This window comes from Talpa occidentalis, unplaced genomic scaffold (assembly GCF_014898055.3).
Source record: "Talpa occidentalis isolate TD23 unplaced genomic scaffold, MPIMG_talOcc4v2.1 talOcc4.9, whole genome shotgun sequence".
Classification (NCBI taxonomy): Eukaryota; Metazoa; Chordata; class Mammalia; order Eulipotyphla; family Talpidae; genus Talpa; species Talpa occidentalis.
Genome location: NW_023605305.1, coordinates 112,602,493 through 112,629,368, shown reverse-complemented (window position 1 = coordinate 112,629,368; position 26,876 = coordinate 112,602,493). Strand labels below are relative to the sequence as shown.

Sequence of the window (26,876 nt, the reverse complement as noted above, 5' to 3'; positions counted from 1 at the left end):
ACCACAGAGCCTTTACGAGCCTCCACCTGTAGGCCCTCCAAGGCCTTGTTGGCGCTAGCCTCTCTGGGAGGCAGTTGCATCCTCTGAGTAGCCCATTTCCCGCTTGAAGAACCCCCCAAATCTGAGTATCTCCCTTCATTTTGTAATCTTTGTCCTCCTCAAGCCAGGCAGGCAGTGTTTCTGTTGCTACAACATTCTGGAAACTTCCAGTGGGTGCTATGCCTTTAGACATGAGGTTCTCCACAGGTCCCTCCTGGATCATCTCTACTCTTGGCTCTGCTGGGATGATCGTGTTCACAGGTCGCTAGCCATGTCTCTTCGGTGGGTTTTCCAGCCACACCCCTGATGATCTCTCCAGAGTGGGGATCTGGCAATGTGGATAAGCTCTGATTTTTCCAAATCATCAGGTTCCAGTTCCTCTTTGCTGACCAGTTCCTTCCTCAATTTCTTTTTTCCTCTTACATTTTACTATAAACAAGAGACCAGGTCACAGCTTCCATATTTTGCTTGGACACCTCAGCTAAACATTCAAGTTCATTGTTTACAAGTTCTACTTTTTATCCAAAAGCAGAACGCAAGTCAGTCAAACTTTCTGCCACTTTATAAGAAGGACCTCTTTTCCTCCAGGGCTCAGCTGGTCATTTCTGTCTGACATTGCACCTGAAGCATCTTTAATGTTCTTATTTCCACCAATGTTCTGCTCATGGTATAGAAGCTAATAGAAACCTTCTCTACTATCCTCACCTCAGCAAAATTGCTTTTATGATCATATGTCTATCAAGTCTCTTCAAAATCTAGCCTTTTGCTATCATGTACCTCAAAATTCTTCCAGCCTTTACTCATTGGCCAATTCCAAAGCTACTTCCGTATCTTTTATGGCAGCTCCTCACTTTCTCATACCAAAATCTGCTGTTTCTTGGTGCTGCTGCCACAGCAGCATATTAGCACACACTGAGGGGTTTAAAACAACAGGTATCCTTTTGCAGTTCAGGAGACCAGAAATTTGCAACCAAAGTTATCTGAGGGTTGGTTCCTTGTAGAGGCTGAGGGACAATTTATCCTGGGCCTTTTTCCTGAGCTTCTGGTGGTAGCTGTGATCCTGGCTGTTCCTTGGCTTGTGGCTACATTCCTGTCATCCCAATTCTACCTCTTGTCACATGACTTTCTTCCCTGTATGTCCTCACATGGTGTTCTTATAGGGTAAGCAACAGTCATTGGATTTCAGGCCCACCCTCAAGTAGTATAACCTCATCTTGACTAACTGCTTTATCCAGTGACAGACACTACTGCCTCTCTGGTCACTGTTGCACATTCTCTGCTGGAGACAGGACTTAGGACATGTGCCACTGAGAAGCAACTGAATACCAAGTATGCTACCCAACACCTAACTGCTAGATAGGGAATGTTCAGGCTGTTCAGTCTATACTTCTTGTTACGAATGTATCATCTAAGCTTATATAAAACATAAGTATATATTAAATACCTAAACATTAAACATATACACACACATATATAAAATCCATATTTATGTTTTCATACACTTAGATGTTTTACTACAAATAAACCATGCAGGAGCTTTCGTGGCACCGCCTGCTTCTATCAGTACCACGCTTCATTTGTAGAGATAGTTTTTCATTAAATAGTTTTTGTACTAAGTATCATAGGTAGCCAGTAGCTGACTAAGCCAATAAGTGCTGTCTTAATAACCAGAAATTTGCTTGGCCTGGTAATTTTTAATTGATTTGTTAACCTCAAACCGCTAGGATTAAGGTATTTTAAGTTTTCTGACAAGAATGACAATTCAGCTACTAATCATACACATTACTCCTTTTCCCACAAGTCCCCCTTCTCTCTGATTAGTGTAGCAAGAGCAGTACTTGATGACATGTACATCTAAGTGCCCCCCGGAACTTGTTAGGGTTTGCAACCATCCAAAATGTTAATGGGAAAGGCTGCGACTTCTTTATGTTCTGACGAACAACTGTAGAAAAACACCAACAGGTTCAGCCTTTTGTTCTCCTCAGAAATTAAGATGGCTTTCCAGAATGGAACAGTTCCTTTCCCTGGTAGCAGGAGCAGCCTCCTGAAGAAAAAGTTGATTCTTCAGACTGGAAGGCGCCTAGAATGGCATCCTATTCTCTCAGGCTAGGCCGAAAGTCCCTCCCCTCTCATTCTGTCCAACATATGACACTAACATATTCCTGACGTCACTTCAGGGACTGTTTGCTTAAGGAACAAACAGACTCGTGGTTTGGGACAGAGAGCCACGCCACAAGGACCAAAGCTCTTTGCAGACTGAGAAGAAAATGGTACAACACAGTCACTGACATGAAATGGACAAATTCGTAAACACAAAATGCTGAAGCTGACTCTAGAATAGAAAGTCTCAATAGAACTGTAACTAGATGGTTGAATTAGGGATTTAAAAACGTCCCAAGTTTTTTAATAAAAGCAAGACCAGGCCCAACGTAGGTGTCAATTTCTTTTCCTAAAACATTCCACCTCCCCAAATTCCTTCCACATCTGTGTGCATGCGTGTGTGTGTACAGTGCATTCACCCAGAATCGCAGCTTGAATACTCTTTAATTAGAAACAACTGTTTTAGAGAAGAATGAAGTTTGCAATTATGGTATTCTTATATACAGGTAAAACAACCTGCAGGAGGTAAAGTCTAAGGCTGTTCCAGATCATTTTTCTGGTGCATTTCAGCTCTGTAAGTCCATGACTCTGCATTTATGGGCAGACGATGATCAGTTATGCATTCGGCTGTTATAGTAGGGGGTAAAATCTAACAGGTAACAAGTCACCCAACACATTTACTGCCATAAAAAAATAAGAAAAAATTTGAAATGTTAAGTACAACTCCAGTGAATAAATACCTAGTTAGAAAAAAAGATTCTTTGCTCCCTGCTAGAAGGGACAGGAGACAGCTCAATATTAAGAGCCTTTAAACAAACCTTTCAACAAGTCAGACGCTTAAGTTCAAGAAACAGAGCTGCAGTCCCACAAGGGAATTCCCACAGGCAAAGCTGGACCCCAAACCTGACGTCTTCTGCAACGCGACGGCCTGTCTCGTGTTTATTTCCGATGACACCAGCTCTCCCGTGGCCCACTTGCAAGTCCTCTAAGAGAACCAGTAGAAAAAGGTTCCACATTTCTGTCCTAAGTCACCGTTAAAATCAGCTTCTCCCGCTTTCTCCTCTTCCTCTTCTTCTCCTCCAGCTGGCTGGTAGCATCAGCAAAAAACATCACTTCACTTTTTGCCTCCAATTCCCTCTTGAGATAATCAAGACCTGCCATGTTGAAGCCAATGACGTCCTGCGGGAGGAATCCAGGAGATTAAACACACCGTCTCGACACACGGTCAGCCGCGGGGCAGGACTGTGAGACACAGGGAGCCAGAGCTTCAGCGCCGCCAGCCTTCCCTGGCTAGACCTTTTCTTCTGTTTTCTCGCTCCCCAACCGCCACCCCCATCCTCACCAGCTCCAGTGAGAAAGCTTGTCCCAAACAGTGCCAAGGACAAGCCCACACTAAGATACTTCTACGGCACACTATGATTTTCCCCTCATCACCGCATCGCTACAGACACACTTACCCGGACTTGTCTGACTTGTGAAATAGTAGTTTCCCTTAATTTTTCAATCACTGGAACAAGCATTTGGTTGCTGGTGATCTGCCCAAAGTGAATCCTAGTAGGAATTTAAAACAGTTATACTGCAGATAGGGGTAGAAGGTCTGGTTCTACTTTCACCTTCCAGAAATTGCAAATCGATATCAAAACCAAACAAGATATTTCACCACGACGTGGGAGTGCTGCTAGAGAAAGAAAAGCTCAAGAAATTTCTTCCCTACTCAGTTCTGTCTGATAAGTTTTAAAAATACCATCCTGAACCTGGAACAGCTGGCACTTTTCCCAACAATATACCAGGTGGTCACAGATTCTGAAAATGGCATTTGATGGAAAGCTTCTAAGACATAAATACACAACAAAGGTTTACTAATACTTCTAATGAAGCCACAGCAAAATAGACAATCACTGATTAGAAAGTCAAAGTCTGACCTGGAAAGCCAAAATGCCCTGGATGCATTTTTCCCCTTCACCGCCCCACCCACATCTCCTGGAGCAGCGTCCCCCACAATCCTGACAGGCTAGAAACATTCACGGTGCTTCCCTCAGTATCAGGGGCCCTGACTCCTCAGCCCACGTGCACGGCAATAAGAACCAGCAGCCAGAGCGTTAGCGTGAATTTATACGTTCCCAGCTCCTGGCTGGCCAGTTTTTATTTTGTCATCTTTTTTTTTTTATTTGAAGATTTATTTATTTGTGCATACAAGAGCTGGGATACAGGCCAGAGATGCGGAGGGTGAGAGGATTCACCAGAGACAGAGCAGGGAGCAGAACAGGCAGACTGACTGAAACACACTGCTGAGGGGAGCAGTGGGTGAGTCAGGAGAGGTCTGCTGTACCATGTGGGCAACTGCTCCCTGGCCAGCGAATCGAACTCGTGTTGGAGAGGCTGCAGACAGCTTCATAGGTTGAGTCTTAACCCCTTGCGCCACCAGGGAGGCCCGATTTTGTCTTAATGGCGTTGTAAGACAATGCTCAGCTTGGCTCAGTGCCTGCTGCCTACTACCACAGCCGGAGGCTGCAGCTGTGGGAAACAAAAATATGTCCTAAAGGCTTTATAAACACATCCTTCTCAATTACACAGTACCAACATTTCTTCATATTTAAGGTTTTTTTTTTTTTTTCCAGGTTTCATTATTTTGACACTAGTTTACATAACCACGTGGCCCCAGCAACTCTCCAAGGCCTCAACCCTATCGCCTGCTCCCCTCAGCCCCTCCTCAGCCCCTCCCTGCCCTCTGGTCACCAGTGTGGTTTTCACAGACTCTAAGAATTATTCTTTGTTTTGCCAGCTTAAGAACATACGCTAATGAACTTATTTCCTTCTATGTTTCTTGTTCCTTCTGTATCTGCCCCTACTTCTCCATTTGTATTTGCGGAGACCTGGAGACTAAATCCACTGTTCCTTAAATTGCTATTCTAAGGACAAAACGATTTAGCTTAAACAGTTGGAAAGAAACAGCAGATGAGGCAACTCAGCTGTTCAGTAGGGGGTTTCCAGAGAGAGACAACAGCAGGGCTTGGCAAGCGGGGCGACCTGGGGCTTTGCACTGGCATCGAAACACTCTCGAATCAAAGAGCCGGCCCCACTGTGTCCTAAGGACAAGGCTGCTTCTGAGGGGCAAGAAGTAACTGTGTCAGAGAGCTCTGAAGTTCCAGAACAGTTTCTAAACATGAAACGGCAGATTTCTTAATCCCGGAGCAGTGACAGCTCAGTGTAGCTGCCGTGAGGCAGTCGGGCTGAGCAGGTGCCTGTTCCGGGGGGAAGGAGGTTACCTGAGGAGAAAGAAGAGGCACCGACACAGGAGTTCAATGTCAGTGCCCTGCTGGATGAATTCATTCAACAGCGTGAGGACGTCAGGGACGTAAGAGAAAGGCAGCACGAGGAGCGATTCCTCCAGCTCACTGAAAAGAAAAACATACACATTAAAAATGCCACCTTTCTTGGTCAAATCTTAAATACTTTCCCCTGCTGTTTTTTCTACTGTTTTTATACTCAGTCATTTAAATATTTCTCTGTGTTTGAAATGGTTCTCTTTTTTTCAAATGTTTTAATTTTAATATTTTAATCTGTCTGACATATTTTGGTCCATGACATGGTAGGAGAATCTACCATCACTCCCCAGGTAGCCAGTTTCTCCAATCATTTTTCTAATTTCTCTATTCTTATAGGAGACTTCTTTTATCACTTACTGAGCCCTTCTTTTTCAGAGCTTTAGAGTCTGTTTTAATAATCAATTGATTCTGACAACAATTCTGTACTGTTTTAATTTTGCTTATTTTGTAGTTTTTTAATCTCAGGATAACTCCCTCTTGTTCGGTTTTGGCTTGTTTTACTTTACTTGAATCATTTAATCGATCCTAATTTGAAATCTCAAGAGGATTTCAATTAGGGCACAAACCTATAAATTAGTTTATGATTTATAATTAATTTTTTAAAACAGAAGCTTTCCATCGGGATATGCATGTTACCTCCATTAATCTAAATTTCTTTTTACATTTCACTAGTGAAGTTTCATCATTATCCTGGGATAGGTTCTGTTTATTTCTTGTTAAAGCTGTATTTAGATACTGTGATTTATTAAAACCCGTTAGAGAAAGGAGAAGTAACTAAAAATTCACAGGTAAAAATTACAAGTGACTCACAAATAAGATAATTTTAACTTCACTAAAATCAAAAGAAATGAAAATAATATACCACCTCTTGCCTCTCTAATTTTCATAAAATTTTTTTTAAAGATTTATTTATTTATGCATACAAGAGCTGGGGCATGGGCCAGAGATGCAGCAGGTGAGAGGATTCACCAGAGACAGAGCGGGGAACAGAACAGGCAGGCTGACTGAAATACACTGCTGAGGGGAGCAGCGGGCGAGCCAGGAGAGGTCTGCTGCGCCATGTGGGTTGCTCCCTGGCGGGCCGGGGGTTGAACTTGTGCTGTAGAGGCTGCGGATAGCTTCATAGTGCGGTGCTTAACCCCTTGCACCACCAGGGAGGCCCTTACAGAATTTTTTTTTAAAGTCCTGTTCAAAAATTAGTACAAGCCCTCTGGAAAGTGACTCAGCACCATAAACCTTTAGAAAGTTCCCGAGAAGTAGCTAGTTCAGTGCAGAGGTCCAATCTGCATGTTCCTGCCTTTGCCTGGGTCTCTATCGTTCACCTTTTCCATTCTTTAACTTTCATTTTGACTTTTGCACCAGATCATTTTGGGTTAGAAGAAAATAGCTCAGCCACTGTTCAGTGACTAGACTGCTAGGGCTCTTATTTCAAGAAAAATAATCATGATGACCAAGATTTCTATGTGAAGGTGTTTGTTCACTAAAGTAGTGATAGCAAAACAAGAACTGATGCAACGGTCTAATAATTACTTTTACGATGGAATATCTTGAATGGATTCAATGATGTACTTTTGAAAAATAGTAAGAAAATGCTCAGGAAATATTCTGTGAAAAAGAAGGGAAGGCAAAATTGGCTACAGTATGATTCCAAATGTGTCTGTACACAGAAAAATATGCCAAAGAAAGTATATAACCAAATGCCAAAGCTGGAACCTCCTGATAGACATTTCATTATCTACATGACCTTTCAGCTGTCCTTCAGTCTCCTCTTCCATATTTCAGGAGGAGCCGCCCAGTTCTACTTCAAAAAGAACATTCTAACAAATTATTTTTCATCAAAATCTTGACAAATCTATGCCAAGATTTGTCTATTTTATATTCAGATGGGCTCTTGATAAAGGTTGTCAGCTGACACTGATCATAATTGTGTGCTGGGACTCACCTTGACTTGACTCCTTTCAAAATCTCCAACACGTAAGCTGCAGGCTATAAAGGAAGAATACTGCGTTAGTTGTTAGTTTTGACCGAATCTCTCTAATTCCCATCTCCTGAAAAATAGGACGACCCCTCTCTCACTTGAAAACAGTGCTCGGAAGTGGCAAGGCACACTTGGGCCTACAATTAGTTAGATCTGCATTTACGATCCAACTCTGCCACTTATTCTTCTGTCTATGAGTTAGGCAATGCTCCTTTCTGGAACATGAAGACCCAATGACTCTCCTGATGATTGTGATGAATGAGTCAGGCATGTAAAGTACCAAGTGGACACAGCTGCACTGCTTCTACTCCACTCTCTCTCCCCATTATCTCACTGACCGTGTCAACTTATCCTTCAAACCCTCGAAAGTCATCTAGATAAACAGCATCTACAGAGGGCTTGGATACTGAGGACAAGCAAGCACTAACAGAAGAACACCAGACCTGTGCAACCAAAGGGCCCAATGAAGTTACACCAGCATGGTACTTTAGAAACACAAAATAGAAGATACTACCAATTGAGAGAAGAGTTTTAAAGAAGATATTTCCCAATACATCCACGCTCCAATCATAATGTCTCTTTCTTTCCTCTCTTGCCCCTTATAGAAGCCTCTGAATAACCCAGAGGAAACTGTTAGATGCTCTACTCACAGAGATATTGCCATGAGCCATCAGGATAGGGTGGATGGGAAGAGAAACCTAGGAAAATATATTTAAGGCAAATTATTAAAAATGAGACTTTGATGGTACCTGTGACAGACAGGCTGGTAACAGAACTTTATTTTGACAAGAGGAAAGAGAGGCTAAAGATTATTAAAAAAATTATCAGGCCTTTTAGTCTCTGCAGCGCTCACCAATGAGTGTGGTGACACACTTCATGTAGAAATTTGAACTGGTTACACTGCCTCCCAAGTGAAGCAGGGCATGAGTCCCTACTCAGTACAGCAGTTACCTCCATCTATAATTTCTATCCTTTTTTCAGACCATGCTTACTTCTTTACACAGTCCCTCAATTCTTTCTGATTTTTATCGCCTATCAATTGACATTACTTTAGTTCCAAGTGTGTAACAAGGAATCAGTATTTGTGTAAGTTTGGCAGTGACCACATTAAGTCCAGTTACCACCTCTCACCACAGTTAACTCTCAGACTTACTCTCTTGACCTTCTTCACCCATTCTGCCCATCCCCAACACCCTCCCAACGCCATCCTTCTAAAATTTGAATTAGAGAAGATTCCATTACATTTATCATTTCCTGATCTGAGTCAACCAATCCTAAAATGGTTCTCTTCTCAGGAATCTCTATTTAAAGTGTTTCTCAGACCTTAACTGCATGGACCACCTCACCTCTTTTCCTGCAGCTTTACAAATAGCTTTGTGTTCTTTCATTTTTGCAGTTTCTGCTCGGTATAGCTCAATCGCTTCCATGATCCTCTCAGCCTACACAGAGGATGACAAAGGACAGAAATCATCCAACCATCCCACCATCCCAGAACACTGCACCTGGAGGGCCTGACTAGAGTTAACAAATGAAATGGCCTGAATCAGTTTAATAAAGATGGGCCGCTGAAGTGCCAAACAGCATTTCAAGGAAGCTTTGGTTTTTCTTTCTTTCTTGTAATTTACAGGAAGGAGACTGAAGGTCATGAATTCAGGTGAGATGGCGTGTGGAAAAGTTAAATAGGGCAGCTTCTAGGAAGACTTGAAAGGTGCTACCTTCAGGATATCAAGCTTTCCTTTCTAGAAACCATGCCCTCTTCAAGCAAATTTAGCACCAGCTCTGTCCTTGGGTACAACAGAGGAAGTCAAGTTATGGTCTCCATCTACAAAGTGAATACATTTTGCCACAAAAGGGATATTTGGTTGATAAGGAGTTAAACTCAATAGTTGGAATCCTACTAAAAATTTCAGATACTACATTCTATATCAACTTACTGCTTTGACGGTCTCAATAGTTTTCTTTCCAGTAAAGTAATTGTCACCTTGAGTCTCCCCTGGGACCTGTGAGAAGCAGAGATCCTTAAACAATACTGTTGACAGACATTAAAGAGTCCATAAACTGATTTTACTTACAAAAGTCATTATTATTTTAGGGTAATGGAACATAATGTTATCAGCTACATCAAGCACTTAGCAAGTGCCAGACACTGTTAAGTATTTTATACAGACTTTTGTAAAAACAGCCTGCTCTACAAATGTTTAGAGAATGCCCAATTTGTCAAATTTCTTGGCTTTCATTGTTGTTCTACATGAGATTTCCTGAAGTCTCCTTTAAAAAAAATCATTTGTCCCATAATATCAGGACATGGAGTTAAATACTATCTCAGGACAGATGACTGACTAAAAAGAAGTACAGATTGTCATGTCAGCTAGTGATAACTGGAATCTAGCCCTAAATCTAATTCCATTAAATATTCTTCAAATTATAGTAAATTCCAATAAGATAATTATAACGCACAATCTTTGTGTCCTGAAGATTTACTCACTACTGGCTGGTCTTCTTTGGCCACGCTCTCTTCATATTCGGCTTCCCTTTCCTGTCAAAGAGATAAATGTGAATTAATTCAAAGAGAAAAAAACAACACATGGTCTGTATTTGTGAAGCAAAATGAGACAATGAAAGGCTGCTTCTTTCAAAGCATAACCCCTAAGGGCATCTTGTGAATGTCTGGCTGCCGAATGGTGACACTGGTAATGGATTTGCAATGACAGGAGATGTGACTGCACCAGGCAGGACATCAACTGGGACCGCCTGTCAGAGTCCCACTAGCACATCCGTAACCAGGCCTGAAGTCCTCACCATTTCCCTTTCATCTTCAAGGATAAGAGGTTCCCTCGTTCTCTCCCAAAGTCTCAGAGATTTGTCGTGGGACGATGATACGACATAGTCTCCGCTGGGGCTTATAGCCAAGCACCATATTTCTTGATGGTGCCCCTGGAGAGAAAAGAAACAGTCACAAGCCTGAGAATGAATATGGCATTCATAGACCTCCACGTGCTTACACTAGTGGGCGGTCAACACTCAGCCTTAAAATTTGGTTCTTCAGTACCGGGCAAGTAGAGTTGGGCCAGGGTTTACCTCTAGCGTTTGTATGTGTTCAAATTTGTCCGCATCCCACTGCTTAATCTTGTGGTCTTTCCCAGCAGTGAAGAAGAGGTGAGATTTGGGTACAAACTTTAGGTACATCACACTGAAAGGTAAGAGAAGTATACAAATGTTATCAAATGCCCCATCAGTAGAGTCTTAAACACATCAGTAGCTTTCACATAGCAGGTTTTCAAGCCCAACTTTGTATTTTAGAACTTTCAATTTATGCCTGTGTGAGAACACTAAATAATAGACAAGTTGCTCAAAGGAAATGATTCTTATAGGCGACCTCAAAGGGAGGTCTCTGGAAAGACTACCTGTCATCGTGTGCAAAGAGAGACTTGTGGCAGTCCCCAAAATCCAACCCCCAAATCTTCACATTCCGGTCAGCAGAGCCAGTGGCTATCAGTGTTCCATCCTATAAGAAAGAGAAGTTGATTACCTGAAAACATTCATGTTTTCTTAATTATCTGAAAACATTAATGTCAAAAAATCAATTTCATCTCCCACTGAGTCCCTAATTCTTCTCTTACCTATAGATCTACTTAAAAAGCTTGTCAAGTGAAAGCAAGAACTCTGTCCCTTAAATGTTTTTCCAATGCTACAGGTTATCTCTCTGCTAAACAGATAGGAAAAAGAACCTCTAATCTCTGGCATGGTATTGGAGGAGAGAGGAAGGGGAAAAGAGAAGGGAAAAATGAAGCCAGAGGAATCTATTAGAATGTTTATGATCGAGCTTTCATCCCTTCTTCCCTATCACTATTTCTCTTAGCTGTTCAAATTGAAGGTCTAGTTCAAATGGTAGAAAATATCATAAGGAAATTGAAAATATCATTACTACTCATTGTATTGATTGTAGATAGCTAGACCATTGGCTCAATTCCTTTCACCCACACTAGACAATATTTTTAACTATATAATGCTACTCCTAATCATAAGTAGACATTGCAAAAATGATATTTTAGTGAAGAGACCGAAAGTGTATATATATTTATACACAAAAGTATATATATGTATGTTATATATGTGACTACCCAGATATAAACCAAGTTCCATCTTCCTCACTCACATTATCATTCAGAAATAATGGGAATGCCTTTCTAAAATACTAGATGAAGAAACCACAAGAAGTTCGCTTTGAGGATTAATTCAGATAAAATATGTCAAATATTCTGAAAACACACATATACACACACACATTTTTTAAGATATGGTTTTAATATGTATTATTTTATGCTTTTGGGGGAGACATTCAATAGAGTAAAAAAAAACACCCTAAAATGAGGATCTCAAGCCAGAACTGAGAAAGTATCTACTTAAGAAAAGGCAGCTTGCTACTGAGCTACTCTTTAAACTTTACTTACATAAGAGATGTCCATGCATATCACAGGCAGTTTGTGTCCATACAGTGAGAGAAAAAACTGAACATGAAAGACAAGAATGTAAGTAAGTGGAATAGGAATTTGGTTAATAAATAACAAGGGTATAAAATACACATCTACAGAATACAGGCATAATTTATAAGTGAATCTAAAATATAACTCTACAATCCAATGTCAAACAGTGTTCTGCGTTGTTTTATGTCTGTATTTTCAAAGACAGTTAAACCACTGGAGGCAGGCTGTCCTCAGTCCAGCACACAGACCCTGTGTTCACTCACTGGGAATACCATAATATTGTGGGCTCGGGACCCTGGAAGATTACTGTCTTGGTCAGAATGTAGCACAGAGGTGGTCTCCGAATCACATAGCAGAGCTGGGCACTGTTTCACAAGTCTTTCCAGACGCAAGCCAGTCCCACTGACTCTCTGGGTGTAGGGTCCCCTAATGTATATTTTAAATAGCAGCCCAAAAATCCTGATGTCCAGCCCAGTGTGGATTCACTGCCCAGGTCACCTGGCAATGCTCTTATACCACTAGTTATGCCAGGATTTTCTGTCCACAGATTTTATAAACATGAACTATAACTTGCTTTAAACAACATTTATGAACCAAAGGATTCTTTCAAAACTCTAGCTTCCCTAGTCCACCTCTGATGTTCTGACACACAAATTTTTAAAAAACCATACTACTGCTGGGCAGAGTCAAACCCACTTCTTTAGAGCCTCAGCCTACAGTCTTAAGGTCCACCAGAAAGCACTTCCAGGCAGAAGTCCGGTACCTTCAGCGTGTCAACATAGAAAATTTTCACAGTGCAGTCCAGCAAGGACACAGCCAGCAGCTTTTGATTGGGAGAGTAATTGACACACAGAACATCTTCATCCAGTTGCAAGGTTCTGGTTTGCTTCACTGAGAGTCTAACATCACAGAAAGCATCGAGAAAAGAAATCGTAAGTACCCCACAAATAGAGACAAAAACCCCAAAAGCTCTCTTGGAGCTCAACAGTAATACACACATCAAAAGATCATTCAGTGGTTTCCCATTTTCATGCCAATAAACTGAACAAATCAAAAACGTCTACTTACCTCTTCTGGGTACTATTTTCATCTTTTACCAACTCAAAGTCCCAGAACATGACACATTTATCTGCACCACCTGACACAAAGCCACGCTGAAATCAAAGGACATTTAATTAAAAATATTGTTGCACAGACATTGATAAAAAGACACATCAAAACAGTATAAAGGGACATTTTTATTTTGTGACAAGGAATAAGAATCAGGAAAAAATGTGGTCTCGCTAACCTTTCACTGTTCTTTTGGGGCTGCTGCTACGGAGCGTACTCAAGAACTCTAAGCAGAGAGGAAAGCAGAAGATGGACACTGGGGTAACGTTCTAGCTGTGCTTTCGTTCAGCATCAGGAGAGACGACTCAGTGAGTAGTGTGGATTTTTTGCTCCAACAAAGGAGGCAACAGTCAAAGAACTTGAAAAATACACAGAGACTGCATAATCTAAGTGAGTTTGTCCGAAGTGTTGACCTCAGGTGGGTATTTTTTACTTCGGCGAGGTCCCTCCCTAGAACATGGTCACGTGGCCTCCCAGTACCAAGGGTCAGTGTGTAGAAGGTGGCAGAAAACCAGATCTCAAGTGTCATTCTGCCACTTCGGAGATTTGTAATATAGGAAATTGTCTTTTAAGACTCTTAGTTTGTTGTAGGGATAAACATTACCCAGTGTATAAGACTACTGTAAAAATAATTGACATGCTGGGTGTGAAAATGCGTTGGGAAAGACAACAGTCTACATGTGTCAGCTAGTACTTTTTTAAGTTGGTGGATGTTTTGTCTTGTTCCCAAATGGCATTACCAATTCTAAGCTCCAGATTCTGTTTTTACCAAAAAGTATTATACTCTCCACGGATGGGGTGCACCATTGAGAATATTCAAATGACTGGGTCATATTCTCTTAATGCATTATCAAAATATATCTCTATATTCTGAGCAACAGCAGCACATTACCAGGGTAAATATAGAATTCTCCTGGTGATAGCCTGAAGGGAAGTACACTTTCATTGATTTGAAAAGGCTGACATATTTGCTTAAATAAAATGCCAGATGTATACAGTTGTAGATACACAAACTAGAAGAGGGAGCAAAAAAGTCTACTCATTCCTTTGCATTGCATCTCCCAAGAAAATGTCTCCTCTTAAGTATCACAAATCATTGGCAAAAGACCATGAGGATAAACAATCTGATGCCAGGTAGCCGGTGCCCAAAAGCAGCTGACCAAGAGTCCACCATGCTGAGCGCCCTTCGTACTGCCAGCTGATGAGACAGCATCATAGGTGAGCTCTAGGTGTTAGGCAACAAGCAGGCTTGCTTTAAAGAAGCCATGAGCAAAAGAAGTAAAGCTTGATACAAGAAATGAGAAATGCAGCCGGAAGACTGAGTCCAGACCGTCACTTCTGGATTTCCTACCTGATCAGGAGAGAGAGACATAGCCCACACGGCGCCGTCATGTGCGTTCACTGTCTCCAGCAGATTTCCCGAAGCCAAGTCATAAAGCTGCAGCTTTCCTGTCTAAGGAAGACACAAAATATGCATGGGTATGATGGGCTATCTACAACTTCCACGACGGGCTTAAAAATCAGTTTAGAAAAGGACTCCTAGCCAAGCAGCAATCCTTTCACCTTCTGTGCTTGTTCCCTATACCCCCTAGATGAATAGGTGCTGCCCAGCCCCCTGCTGCCCAGCTGTTACCCCTGGCAGGGTCTGCGCTGAGCACAGCTGAGGAATAGGACAACCCTGTCCTACTGGACTCCTGTCACTGCCACTGGCTCCCTGACTTTGAAAGGTAAGTGTGATGACTGTAAGCAAATCAGAATAAATAGTAAACAGCAAATCGCAAAACCTTTCAAAGTTGAATCAGTCCTTTAAGTGGATTTTCCTCTACCGTAAATGCTTAATCAGCTCTTCTCAATCTAGTTTTCTTTTCCTCCTCCATGAAGTACTGACAGGGAGGAGCACAAGTCTACACCCCAGGGGACAACGTGCTAAACACACATGGCAGCCCTGGCAGCCCCAGGGCAGCCCCTGCACATGCGCTAGGAAGAGTGTAAGTACAAGACCTGAGTCCCAGGTCTGCCTCTTTCCAGCTCCCTGACTACTGCTGAATTCACCCCCATGAGTCTCTTTGCTCATCTGTAAAACGACTTGATGGCATCAACCTGTCGCCATTGTATTCGTTAAAAGAATGAACAAGGGAATGAGGGAAATTTTAAATGAAATTTGACATTTATTCCCTGACAATGACCCTAGTATCTTTCCAGCTTATTTTACATTTTTTTTTGGGTGGGGGGACAAAAAAAAACCAACACTGTCAGAGGTAGGTTTTCTAATTTAAAAAAAAAAATCATGTACAGGAAGCATTGGCTTATGGGGATAATGATGACAAGTAATTATTTGCAAAGCACTTTTTAAAACATTCCATAAACCTTAGTCCATTTTACTGTCGCTACTATCCTGCTAACTCTGCTGTCAGCTTTTCTTACTTATTCCTTGCGTGTCAGTCCCTGTGCTAAGTGTTCTGCATATTGAGAGGTAGGTTATTTGTATTATTTCACATGATAAAACCAAGCCTGAGGGGGTTAACTAACAGCCCAAAGGTCTGTCTGCAGAAAGCCAAAGAGCTGGGCCCATCTGGTGCAAATATGACTTTTAAAAAGCGAGTCTCAGCACCCCATCATGCAGATAAGGAAACACACTAAGAAGGTACGTGACTTGCTCCAAATTACCCATTTTGTAAGGGAGAGAGTCTGAGTCCAAATCCACGCCTGCTCATTTCCCACACAGCCAACACCCAATCTGATTGCAGCTGGTGATGAGGACTTGGTGGGTTCGTCTTTATTGAATGCTTCCATCTGCCAAACCTGACGGGTAGCACTTAACATATGGGTCCTCTATCTCCATAAAGCACAATGATGCATGTGTTCAGAAGATGCGTGAGGGTATGACCACAAAATGTTGACGATGTTTATCTCAAGGTAATGATTTTAACTTTCTTCCTTATAATCTGACATATGGTTTGATTTTTTTAAATGCAAAGAAAACAAAACGACAAAATTCCTCAGGGACAATAAACACCCTCCCACTTACCCAGCTCTAGTATATTTCCAATATGCTAAAAAAGGGAATAGATTGTTCCATCATCTTGGAGACTCTTCAGGAGAAAAGCCTCCAAAAGCCAAGAAAAAATCTGCTTACCTTTGTTCCGATGATCACCTGCCTGTCGCCAGGTACGAAGAATGAGCACAGTGCGTATTCACAGGCCATCGTGCGAATACACTGCAGTGTAGACCTGTGAGAAAGAAGAAATAAAACACTAAAGCTAAGCTGGCAAATGTTATGGGGATGAATGAATATTTTCTAGATGATTCCATGTGTTCAGTGAACTAGGACGCAAGAGCATCCAGCTTCCATGAGTTGAGGTGTGAGGAAGACAAGGAAGGAAGGAGAAATGATGTGAATTACCAGGCAGCACTAAGATGCTACTGGAATTCAAAGCATAGGGAGTATGTTTCTGTCTTTCTCCAGCCACGTATTGCCACAGCTTCAGATAAGGAATATCCGGGCATTTCTTTGTACCGAATACAAAAAGGCAACTTGCTCCACATAACACTCAGGTCTGTGGTCAAAATGCACTGAAGATGCACTTTGAGAAGCAAGTAATTCACTACCAAAGGCTCTAAACACTAACTGCAAGGGAAGAAAACACAGCTGGATAGAGCTACGGAAGGCTTCATTTCCTACTCGGACCTGTTCCATATCTTCACGGAATCAGCGGCTGCTGAAAGAACAGCGATGTTGTCTGAGCTGAAGGACAGCGTCCGCACGTCACTGCGATGACCCCCAATGGAGATCCTGCTCATCCTGACAGGCTGAGGAGCAGGCGTGGATGGAGTCAGTGAATACAGTTCCACCAGGTTGTTCTGCAGCAGGAAGACAGCCTTTAAATCTCCTTGAGGCGAATGAATCAAGTCAAAGGATCTGCATGAGGAAATATTCATAAATGGCCTGGTTACCACCTTAGCTCACAAGGTTAACTTTTGCTGGAAGAAAGGCTTTCATTGTCCCCCATCTACATGAAAAGCCCGTTCAGCTTTGCAGCTCACTATCTAGTTCTACAACACTTAAGCTACTTCAGATGCTACATTTTTACTTACTTGATTTTGGCAGATGTTTTAATATTAGTCACCCGCTGAATTTCATCTTGCAGAGTCATTTCAACATTGACATCAAGATCTTCCTCTTCCCCTTTCGAAGAATTTAATCTGGGGGGGGGGGTTGGCAAAGAAGGAAAGAGTGTCACACTATCACTCTCCTAGAAGAAGCTTTGTTATCAACTGAGTTCAAGTTCTGGATCCAAGACCAATAAGTTGTGTGATCCCGGGAGTATCACTAACCACAGTATTAACCTGAAAATTCAACAACGTAGCATATGTAAAAATGCTTTGTGATATAATGTCACAAATATAAAGTATTTTTCCGCTTAACAGGTACCCTCAATAAGCAGATTCTGAATGTAGCCGTCCATAAAATTTGCTGGGGCAAGTTTTTGTAATTCAAATCATTCCACTGAAATGTCTCTGGTAAACCTTCCTAACTCTGGGACTTTTTAGAAAATCCATTAGCCTCCAATTACTGATCAAACCATGTTAAATAAGAGCAGATCTCAAAAAATTTGTCAAGTCAGACAACTTGTTTCATTGAAACATGATAAATTTCAACCATGGTGGAACCAAGGTGACAGTGACCTATTTCAAGGCTCTCCTGCCTAGAAACTTCACTTATGTAATTGTGCAATACATCCCTTCTTATAGTCCCAAAGGTTTAGCAATATGCAACCCAGCTTCCTTCTGTATTTGGAAGCTGCCATTAAAGACACAATGCTAGCTTCTTGGAATCAGCTCAGAAACTGTTGTTAAATATCTGTGCAGTCTGTCTGGTACTGTGTGGCCAAGTTCAAGACCAAGAACATGCCAGCTCTAGAGCTGTACAACTGAACAGAAATTTAAAACTTGGACTGCTGTTAATCCACAACATCTTCTCCAGTTAGTAATTACTAATGAGACAAATATTTCCTTAAAAATTCATGGTTTTCTGTCAGCAATATGTGGCCCACCCAGGGTACTTATTAAGTAAATGTCAAGAAAACACACTTGGCTTTCTTTTTAGCTTTCTTCATTTTCTTATCCATTTTCTTCTGAATTTCCTCTTTGGAGAGGATACAAAACACTTCCAGAACAGAATCAGTCCCCTAGAAAGACAAAAGTTGGTCTGAGTCCAGGACAGGTTGTTTGTAATTTAGCTTATTCTCTGTACAAACTAAACAATAACAATTTTTCTCCCCTTATGAGTTATATCACCTTGGACAACTTAATCTGATTTGTTGTCGCAACTGTAAATCAGACATACCACTCTGAAGACTAAATAAGAAGCTAATGTTTTCAAATTGCTTAGAAAAGCAGGCATTAAATAAACATTTGCTAAAAACAAGAACACCAATTGTTAATAATAACAGAGCATTATGACTATTATGCTAATGGAAACTAGGGATTATAGGTCCATATACTAAATTATTAACATGACCAAATAAAAACTGATCTCTACACCGAAAACGAATGAAAAACGAATCTCTGAAAGCCTCCTCTTTGACATTTTCTCCAAACCTGGTACTCACATGGCAAGCAAGAATCCTGCCCGTCCTGTCGACTGCAAGGTTCACCACCCTGTCCCTTCCTTCCCGCATGATAGAGCCAGCTTTCCTGCATGTGAGGATGCGCTAAGGGAGGAGCAGTGGAGAGAAGGAAGGCTAAATGTAAGTTGTGCAGAAGCTCTGGAAAGACATGATTCCAAGAAATACAGCTAAAAACGATAGTCCCTACGATGATGAAAATTTTAAAAACGGGCAATTCTCATTTTTCTCACCCCTCAACTCAAATGAGGATAAGAAACAAAAATGAATTACATCCTCAGGCGCTTCATCCATCTCCGGGGTGCCATCTTCTTCAGGGGTGTCCTGTATCCCAGAAGTCGACCCTTTAGTTCTTTTGGGCTCTGGTTCTTCTGGGTCTTCCATCTGTTTTATAAAAATGGGGAAATAGAAGCGGGAATACATGTGTTCCAGGAGGTGATGCATAACTCCAATGATTTACAACCCTCTCCTTATGGCCACTGGTAACTTCCACTTAGCGGCCTCTCTGATTAAACCTCTTCAACACTCAGAATTAACAGAACAAACCGACTACATCAAAAACAAAATACTACTTGCTACACCAGCTCCACTAATGCTACAGCATATGGACTGTTGTTTTTATAACAAGGTTTTGAAAAACCTCCTCGGTGAAAGGTCTACCATGTTCTAGAGGGAGAGATTCAAATTGGCATTAAGAATTACATGGGCATTGAAGAGTGGTTATGTTTTCTCCTTTAGTAAAGAAAAGAAACCCTAGTCTACTGGTGTAGAAACCATCAGAGGCTCCTGGCACTAGCACCGCACGCCTGCATCCAGCTACACCTAAGATCCACAGGCTTCTTCCACCTGAAATTTTTGCATATCTAAGAAAAAGTTGTAAGAAAAAGATCTTAGAATATACATATTCAGGGGGCCTCCCTGGTGGCCTAGGGGTAAAGTCTCAGCGCTATCACAGCTATGGCCTGAGTTCGACCAGGAAGTTAACCCACATAGGGCACAGCAGACCTCTCCTGCTGCTCCCCTTTGCCAAGTATCTCAGTAAATACACTGCCTGTTCTGCTCCCCACTCTGTGTCTGGTGAGTCCTCTCCCCTCCCCACCCTGCACTTCTGCCTTCCACCCAAGTTCTTCTACACCAAAAAAAAAGACAAAAAAAAATTATGCATACACACACACACACACACTCATAAACTCAAATTCTACATCGATTTTTGTTTGATGGGTCACAGATACACTGAAGTCCATCTGTGAACACCCAACGCCCAGGAATATCAGGCTAAAATCCCCAAACAAAACACTGGCATTACTAGAAGTTACAAGTCTAAAGCAACCCTTCTTCCAGGTTCAAGTAAATGAGGGCAACTGAGCACATAATAAAGAAAAAGATTATTTAGAAGCTGCATGTGAACCAGCTGGAGTCACCAGAATTCCCTCTGGCACTATGTGAAGTACTCAGTGATTACATATGATGCTAAATTCAGTGAGCCTATGAAGCTGCAAAAACGTGATATTGGCCATGATCAAAACAAGTAATTACCTCTTGCAAATAGGCTATGTCCCAAGCTCGCAGTTCACTGTCAGAAGCCCCGGTGATAAGACGCTTTTCTTCTGACACCAGAACCAATCCCCACACCTGCACAGTATTAAAAAGATTCAAATAATATGACTAGAAGATTCTAGGATAACATGATATCCCCAAAGTCTAAGTATACTGTAGTGAAATCTCTGGTATTTTCAGGGTCTAAGAAATGTGTATTAAGGAAACTCTTTCAAACTGCATTAAGAAAAACCTCCCTTTTAGAAAGAAAAGGTGGCCGATGCTGGAATTGTTTACATGATAACTAAAGTTTTCTCTTAATCTCCCATCCTTAAATTTAGATAATGGATGTTGAGCATAAACCCCAACTAAAATCCACTCAAATGATGATTTTAAGTCTTGATAGGCCTTGGCTTTTATCAGCACCTAGCCAACAAAAGGTGCTCCATTAATATCTACTGCCTGATTTCCAACCTCAAATATCTAAAAACTGAACATTGAAAGTAACAGTAGTGTTGCAGATCAACAAAGGATCTAATTTGCTTTTCTCCTCATTATTCCTGTATCTGTTTTTAGAAGCCTGGTATGTATAGAGCAGAGAGAAGGATGCAAAAATTTTGTTAAACATTCCCTGATCTCTACAGAACAGACTATATTCAGATAATATTACGTTGGCAACAATTTGCTATTTTTATATCATCGGGCAGGCATTGGACACAAAGTCTCACTAACCCCCCCTACAATCACAAAAGTGGACATTGACTATTTAAAAATAACTGAACTTATATTCATGAATGAAAAACTTATTGAAGGTCAACTTTTGTGAAAGGCCAGGGCACCTGTACGTGCTTCGACAGCCAGCATTTTCCCGCTACACTGGCCTTCTTGTCTCTCTCGATAACGTGATCATCCCTGGGAGCTAAAAGACATGTTTCCTTCTGCATTGCCAGTGATGTCCCCAGCTTGTGACCCTGCACGTACCTCAGTTCGGTGGCCAACCATTGTTTTGAAGCAGTGCTGGGTGTCAAGGTCCCACCATTTCACCATCGTGTCTTTCCCACTGAAAGAAGAAAACAAACCTCACTAGGAAGAATCGTGAAACTGACAAGAATCAAGGAGATCAAGGACTCACTGCTTCTTCCAAAAGAAAAGACACAGTAATGAAGTCTAATGCAACTAAGTCTAACGCACTTGACTGTTCTTTAGAAAAGTAAAGGATCCATCATCCTAACTCTCCATGTTGCTATTCTCAGGTACAATATAAATGTCTCACCTTTATGCACTCAAGTGACTTTGAATTCAGAGCGATAACTACAGAGCTTGATCTGTAACTGATCATTCTAAACATCACAGCATCAACATTGTTTCTTACTAACATAGACAGCTTAGATCTCATGTCCAGTTGGTGTCTATGTCCTGAAAATGCCTCTTCTGTGCAGTTTTTAAGCCTTTATTTCTTCCAATACATTTCTGTACATAAGTCCTACTGCCTGAACTGTTTTAATAGCTTCATTTGGTCCTTTTGTCCATTCCTGTTCCCTCCTTACAATCATTGCAGATTACCTTCATTTCCTAAATGTATATACCAGCTTGTGGTTCTTTCTAGAATCAAAATCAGGCTGGTTAGCAACATTCTTAAAAGTTCCCCATAAATGGCTCCTAAAGTCACTATATATTTCCTCCTCATGGTGCTATTTACTTTCCTGGCAAGTACCATTTCCATGGTGTTTCCAGGAACAAGCCCACCACTCACACAGCATTTCGTGCTCTTTCATGATTTCTGAATCATCACTGTGGTTCTTCTCCTTACTGCCTGGCCAAACAGGACCCACTGTCCTGAGCTGCTGGCCCTTAGGAGCAGGTATCGCAATAGGTTGATTTGTATGAAATTGCTGGTTATTTTGACCAACACAAATGGAAATTTCAAATGGTTCAACCTAATAAGATGTTCAGAAGGCCTAAAAATGCCTTCTCAAAAAGCTGGGTAGCTCCAACACCTGATAGTCACCTCTGCCGACTACTCTAGACTCTGTTTTCCCGACTTTCCAGGATCCAGAAAGAAGACAAAGCTCAATCTACTAAAGGCAAGTCAAAAGTCGTAGGAACATGGAAATGCTGATATCGGGGGAAATAACAGTAGATCAGAAAATGGAATTTAAAAATGCTATGAATATCTATAGCTTCTTGTCTTATACTATTCGGGGGGCGAGGGAGAGAAGAGAGAGGAAAGCAGAGAGTAGGAGAGGAAAGTAGCACACAAGCCTGAGTTTAGTGTGGGGCAGTGAGTCGGGGGAGCAGACTCCCTTTTGAAACCATCTCCAATGAATATACTTAGAAAAGAACTGGAAAGGAAAACAGCATCTCTTTACCTGGTCACTAACAGGTTCTTTTCTCGTAGAAACAATGCCTGCGTGACGGCATCTTTGTGCCCCTGCAGACGGTAAAGGCCACTTTCATTGATCACATCCCACACGATAACATCTGTGTCCTAAAAGAGAGCACATAATTTAGAAAAACAATTTTTTTTTAATTTTTTTTAAGATTTATTTATTTATACAAGCACTGGGTACAGTCAGAAGCGTGGGAAGGTGAAAGAATAGGGAACAGAACAGGCAGACTGACGAAATACACTGCTGAGGGGAGCAGCGGGCGCAGCAGGAGAGGTCTGTGTACCATGTGGGACCCTCACCCGGCGGCTGAGGATCTAACCAGTGCTGCAGAGGCCACGGGCAGCTTCGCAACCCAGCGCTCAACCGCTGTGCCACCAGGGAGGCCCAGGAAAAAAAAAAAATTTAACCACAGTAAGGTGTAACTTGATAAACAATGGAGTGTAATTTTTTTATTACAAAGGCAATGCATGGTGGCCTTATAGAAAATATGGAAAGCATACCAAAAAAAGAGGACGTTATTACAACTTAATTCTACGACTCAGATAGAATCACCAAATTCTGTTTGTACAGTTAAATTTCTTTTGTATATATTTTGTATATAATAGGTTGTTATTTTCCTATTAGAAAATTCAGATGCTATTCATATAATTTCATAATCCCTTACTTTTTTCCATTAAAATTTTTATTTTCCCACATCCTGTTATCAATTTTAACTTTTATAATTATCAATTCTAAGGAGACACCATAATTTATTTAAAAATCTGTCTATTTTAGCCATTTAATTTCTTGCTATTATATATGTATATATGTGTGTATGTGTCCACATATATATGTATATATGTGTGTATGTGTGCGCATATATCTATATGTATATATGTGTGTATATGTGTGTGTGTGTGTGTATATATATATATATATATATATATAAATCGAATATCCCTATACATAAATCTTCGACAGGAATAAATAGTAAGAAGGGTAACTTGAGTTAAAAGGTATGTCTGTTTTCAAAGTTTGCAGTTCACACATCAAGGTGACCTCCAGAGATAGGCACCAAGCCCTAACTCCACCAGGGGTATAGATAACAAGGTCAGTTTTCTATCCCCTTAACCTTGGATATTATCAGTCTCAAAAACCACCATCTGTATCACAAGTTAAAAATGCTGCCTCCAAGCTTATTTGATATTTTTGGCATTTCAGGACAGCAATGAACAAGTTCATCCATGCCCTCTGGCGATTCCGGCCATTTGGACCTCTTCAGAACTGCTCATGTTTTCATATTCCTCCGGGTCTTATTTTCTGATTGATTATAAATTATCAGGTGATGAATGATATTAATCTTTCCCTTTTACATTGAAAATATTCAATATATTCTCTAGTTTTTGCGCCCCAACTTGCTTTTTAATGTACAAATATTTCAAATTTAAATATTCAAATCTATCGATCTTTTTCTTTATAGTTTTTCTTTGCTAGTATGCTGAAAGTCCTTTTCCATCTTGCTATCAGATATATACTTACATATCTTATAGTTTACTTAAAATGTCACTCTAAGTCTCTAATTTATGACTTATTTTGGTATAGAGCATGAAGAAAGTTTTAACTTTCTGTTAAAAGTTAGCAGATTAATAGATTATTCTGGCTAAAATAATCTATTTTGCATTACTACCTTATCAATATGAAACATTTTAAATTACGGTTTTAGAATACCTTTTAATATCTGAAACCAATTCGCACCTATCTTTCACACAATATTTCTACCAACTATACAAACACTGAGAGCCCTGCGTTTCAGCCAACAATTCTTGTGAACCATCTGCTTTGGCATAAACCTTTCACTCCTTTACAGATCAAAGTCTGGGTGCCTTATTCAAGTCTTACCTTGGACCCAGATGCCAATCTCCCTCCGAGCTGATCATACTTCAAGGAAGTAACAGCTGCTTTGTGTCCATTGAAGGTTACAGTTCCTTCCCCGCTCAGGAGGCTGAAGATTCGGATAGACCCATCCTCATAACCCACAGCTAAGTGCAGCCCATCTGGGGAGGGGCACAAGCAAGTGACTTCTTGTTTAAGTCCCTGAAGGATAAGGATCTGAAATCATAGGAATCAAAGATATTTCATTAAAGAAAAAGTTTGGGGTCATCTAGTAAAATTAACAGCATAAATAATTCAAAGTCACTCTTCTGAATAGTAATAAAACTCTATAATCCCTCTCAAGTTCTTTAATGAAGGAATTATGATTTGTGCAATGAAACAGTCCAGAAAGGGCAAAATTATTTTTTTCCAGGCTCTGTAATATATGCAGAAATTTACCAGGCAACAGAATAAATTACTAAGTCCTTCTCCTGTGTCAAGAGCAAGTGATTTTTCCATAAAGGGTCATACACATAAACCTTACTTTAACTGAGTCCCACCTTATAAGAAATCAACCTGCATGGCACAGAGACTACTACAGGGTTTTATCCCCAAGGGACTCTGGGAGAGACAACTATGCAAGTATTAATATTTTGTGAGCCACAGTGAGACAAGATTGAGATACTTCTATTTGGTTTGCAAAAGTCGTCAGTCTAGGGATTTTAGATTCATACAAAGTATTAAAGCCTAGTTTGATAACTTTTGGCTTCACCTGTATAAGAAAGAAAAGATATATGAAACAGAAGAATAATATACCTCCCACATGCTGAATATCTTATAGCTGGCTGTGAGGGCAAGTAGAAGAACTTGAAAGATAGAGAACAGGCAGAGAAAAACAAACATGTTGGGAATAATGATTACAAATAATTACTAGTAAAAATCACTGCAAAAGGATTCCTAAGAGGTAAGTCCCTATTTGGTTGTGGTTTTGAGAACTTAGGGTAGAAGAAGGCCAAGAATACACTTGATACTTGACTGTCTGGACCCAAAGGGGAATAAATTCTCTTCTAGGGACACGTACCCAAAAGAATCTGTGCATGCTAAATCAGTGCACTCCCTCTCCTGCCTCTCCAGTCTCAAATACCCCCTAAATCATGTCAACCTCGTGGATTTCTGGCTTACCTTCTCTCCTTTCCTTAAGTCCCAGATGAAAACATGTTCACAGGCTGGCACTGCCACATAGCGTCCTTTTTCACCGCGAAGTGTCACAAAGACAATATTACCTTTTTGGCTGCCAATAAGGCCAAAAACGGCGCTGGCGACATAGCGCAGGTACTGCTTGGTGAGCCCCATGCTGAAGGATGCCACAGAGGAGGCAACTGCACCTGCCAACAAAGAAAACAGTCTTCACACCTATGACCTGACCAATCTTTTCAAACGCACCATTTCTACCCCAAAGCCCTTGAAAGTTTCCAGTTTCCAGGAGCGCATTTTGTTATCACCCTATTTCTGTATTCTCGCAAACCTTCTATTTGAAGTCAGACTGGTTGATTTCCTTTCTTCACCTGCAATTGGCCCCCTGGGTCTTGCTCCTCTCAACTGGAATAACTGGCATGCTCCAGTTTGCCTGTTATAGAGTTAGTCTCTGGGATTCGCTTCCTCCCGAGCTCATCCTCTTCTCGAGGGCTTTTCCACGGCCTGGATGGCTGCAACTGCACCCCCCTCCCTGCCCTGGAACACACCTGGGCCCCGACTAGGTCACACCTGTAACACACCTGGGCTCTCCTCCACACACCTGGGCCCCGATCACGAGCGCGTCACAAGCACAGATGTGGGCGCCTCTTGGAGACAGCTCATTACCTGACCTCCCCGCGCCCCCACCACCCCCCACTTGCTCATCTTCGCCCCGCGCCCCAAAACACGTTGCATCCCAGATGCGCTAACGCAGGACTGTCAGCAGCAGACCTGTCAGGCGTCCCTCGAGCTAATCGCCGGTCCGGAGGGCGTGGAGAGCGCTCGGCACCGCGAGCACGACGCGGGGGCACCCTCCGGCGAGCCCCGCGAGCGCGAGGGGGGGCGCGCGCCCCCCGGGGTGGGTGCCACGGCCTCCCGGTACCGCGCCGGGGCGATCGCAGCCGCTCAGGCGCCCCCCCGCCCCCCTGATCGGCCGGGCTCCCTCCACTCCGTCTCTGCGGACACCGCGGAGGCGCCGCGAGGACCGGGCGAGCCTCAGCGGCGCCGCGAACCCGCGCCCGGCCCCGCCGCACTCACCGCGGCCTCCACGCGGCTGCAGCCGGCCGGGCCCGCCCCCAGGCCCCGCTTCCGGTCCGCGCGGGCCCGCTTCCGCCCGGCGCGCCCGCTGCTTCAGGAGGAAGTGACGTCGCGCGGGCGTGATTGGTGGGCGCCGGCCGGAGCGGAAGCGGCGCGTCCAGCCC

General features: G+C 42.0%; 2 protein-coding genes across 4 annotated transcripts in view; one reads left to right on the top strand and one right to left on the bottom strand.

The window, feature by feature from the left end:
• Positions 1-9,047, top strand: part of SPAG17 (sperm associated antigen 17) — a 152,678-nt gene extending 143,631 nt beyond the window's left edge. For both annotated transcript variants that reach the window (XM_054691767.1, XM_037501174.2), the window contains exon 49: positions 8,840-9,047. The gene's annotated coding sequence lies outside the window, so the exon portion shown is untranslated. The remainder of the gene's footprint in view (positions 1-8,839) is intronic.
• WDR3 (WD repeat domain 3) lies at positions 1,519-26,743 on the bottom strand. 2 transcript variants are annotated; one of them, XM_037501175.2, is made up of 27 exons: positions 26,713-26,743; positions 25,624-25,826; positions 24,469-24,678; positions 22,570-22,688; positions 21,182-21,260; positions 20,201-20,296; positions 18,938-19,048; positions 18,650-18,751; positions 18,129-18,226; positions 17,133-17,240; positions 16,726-16,956; positions 16,174-16,267; positions 14,389-14,490; positions 12,996-13,081; positions 12,691-12,826; positions 11,895-11,951; positions 10,848-10,948; positions 10,522-10,633; positions 10,243-10,377; positions 9,929-9,979; positions 9,378-9,443; positions 8,790-8,882; positions 8,094-8,141; positions 7,408-7,451; positions 5,406-5,534; positions 3,597-3,690; positions 1,519-3,318 (listed from the first exon to the last, which is right to left on the bottom strand). In XM_037501175.2, exons 2-27 carry the CDS (start codon positions 25,792-25,794, stop codon positions 3,163-3,165), a joined length of 2,829 nt encoding a protein of 942 aa, XP_037357072.1. In that variant the 5' UTR covers positions 25,795-25,826; positions 26,713-26,743; the 3' UTR covers positions 1,519-3,162. The 2 variants fall into 2 exon arrangements, with proteins under 2 accessions (XP_037357072.1, XP_054547743.1); XM_054691768.1 differs by lacking the exon at positions 26,713-26,743 and adding an exon at positions 26,407-26,466.
• Positions 26,744-26,876: the final 133 nt, after the last annotated feature.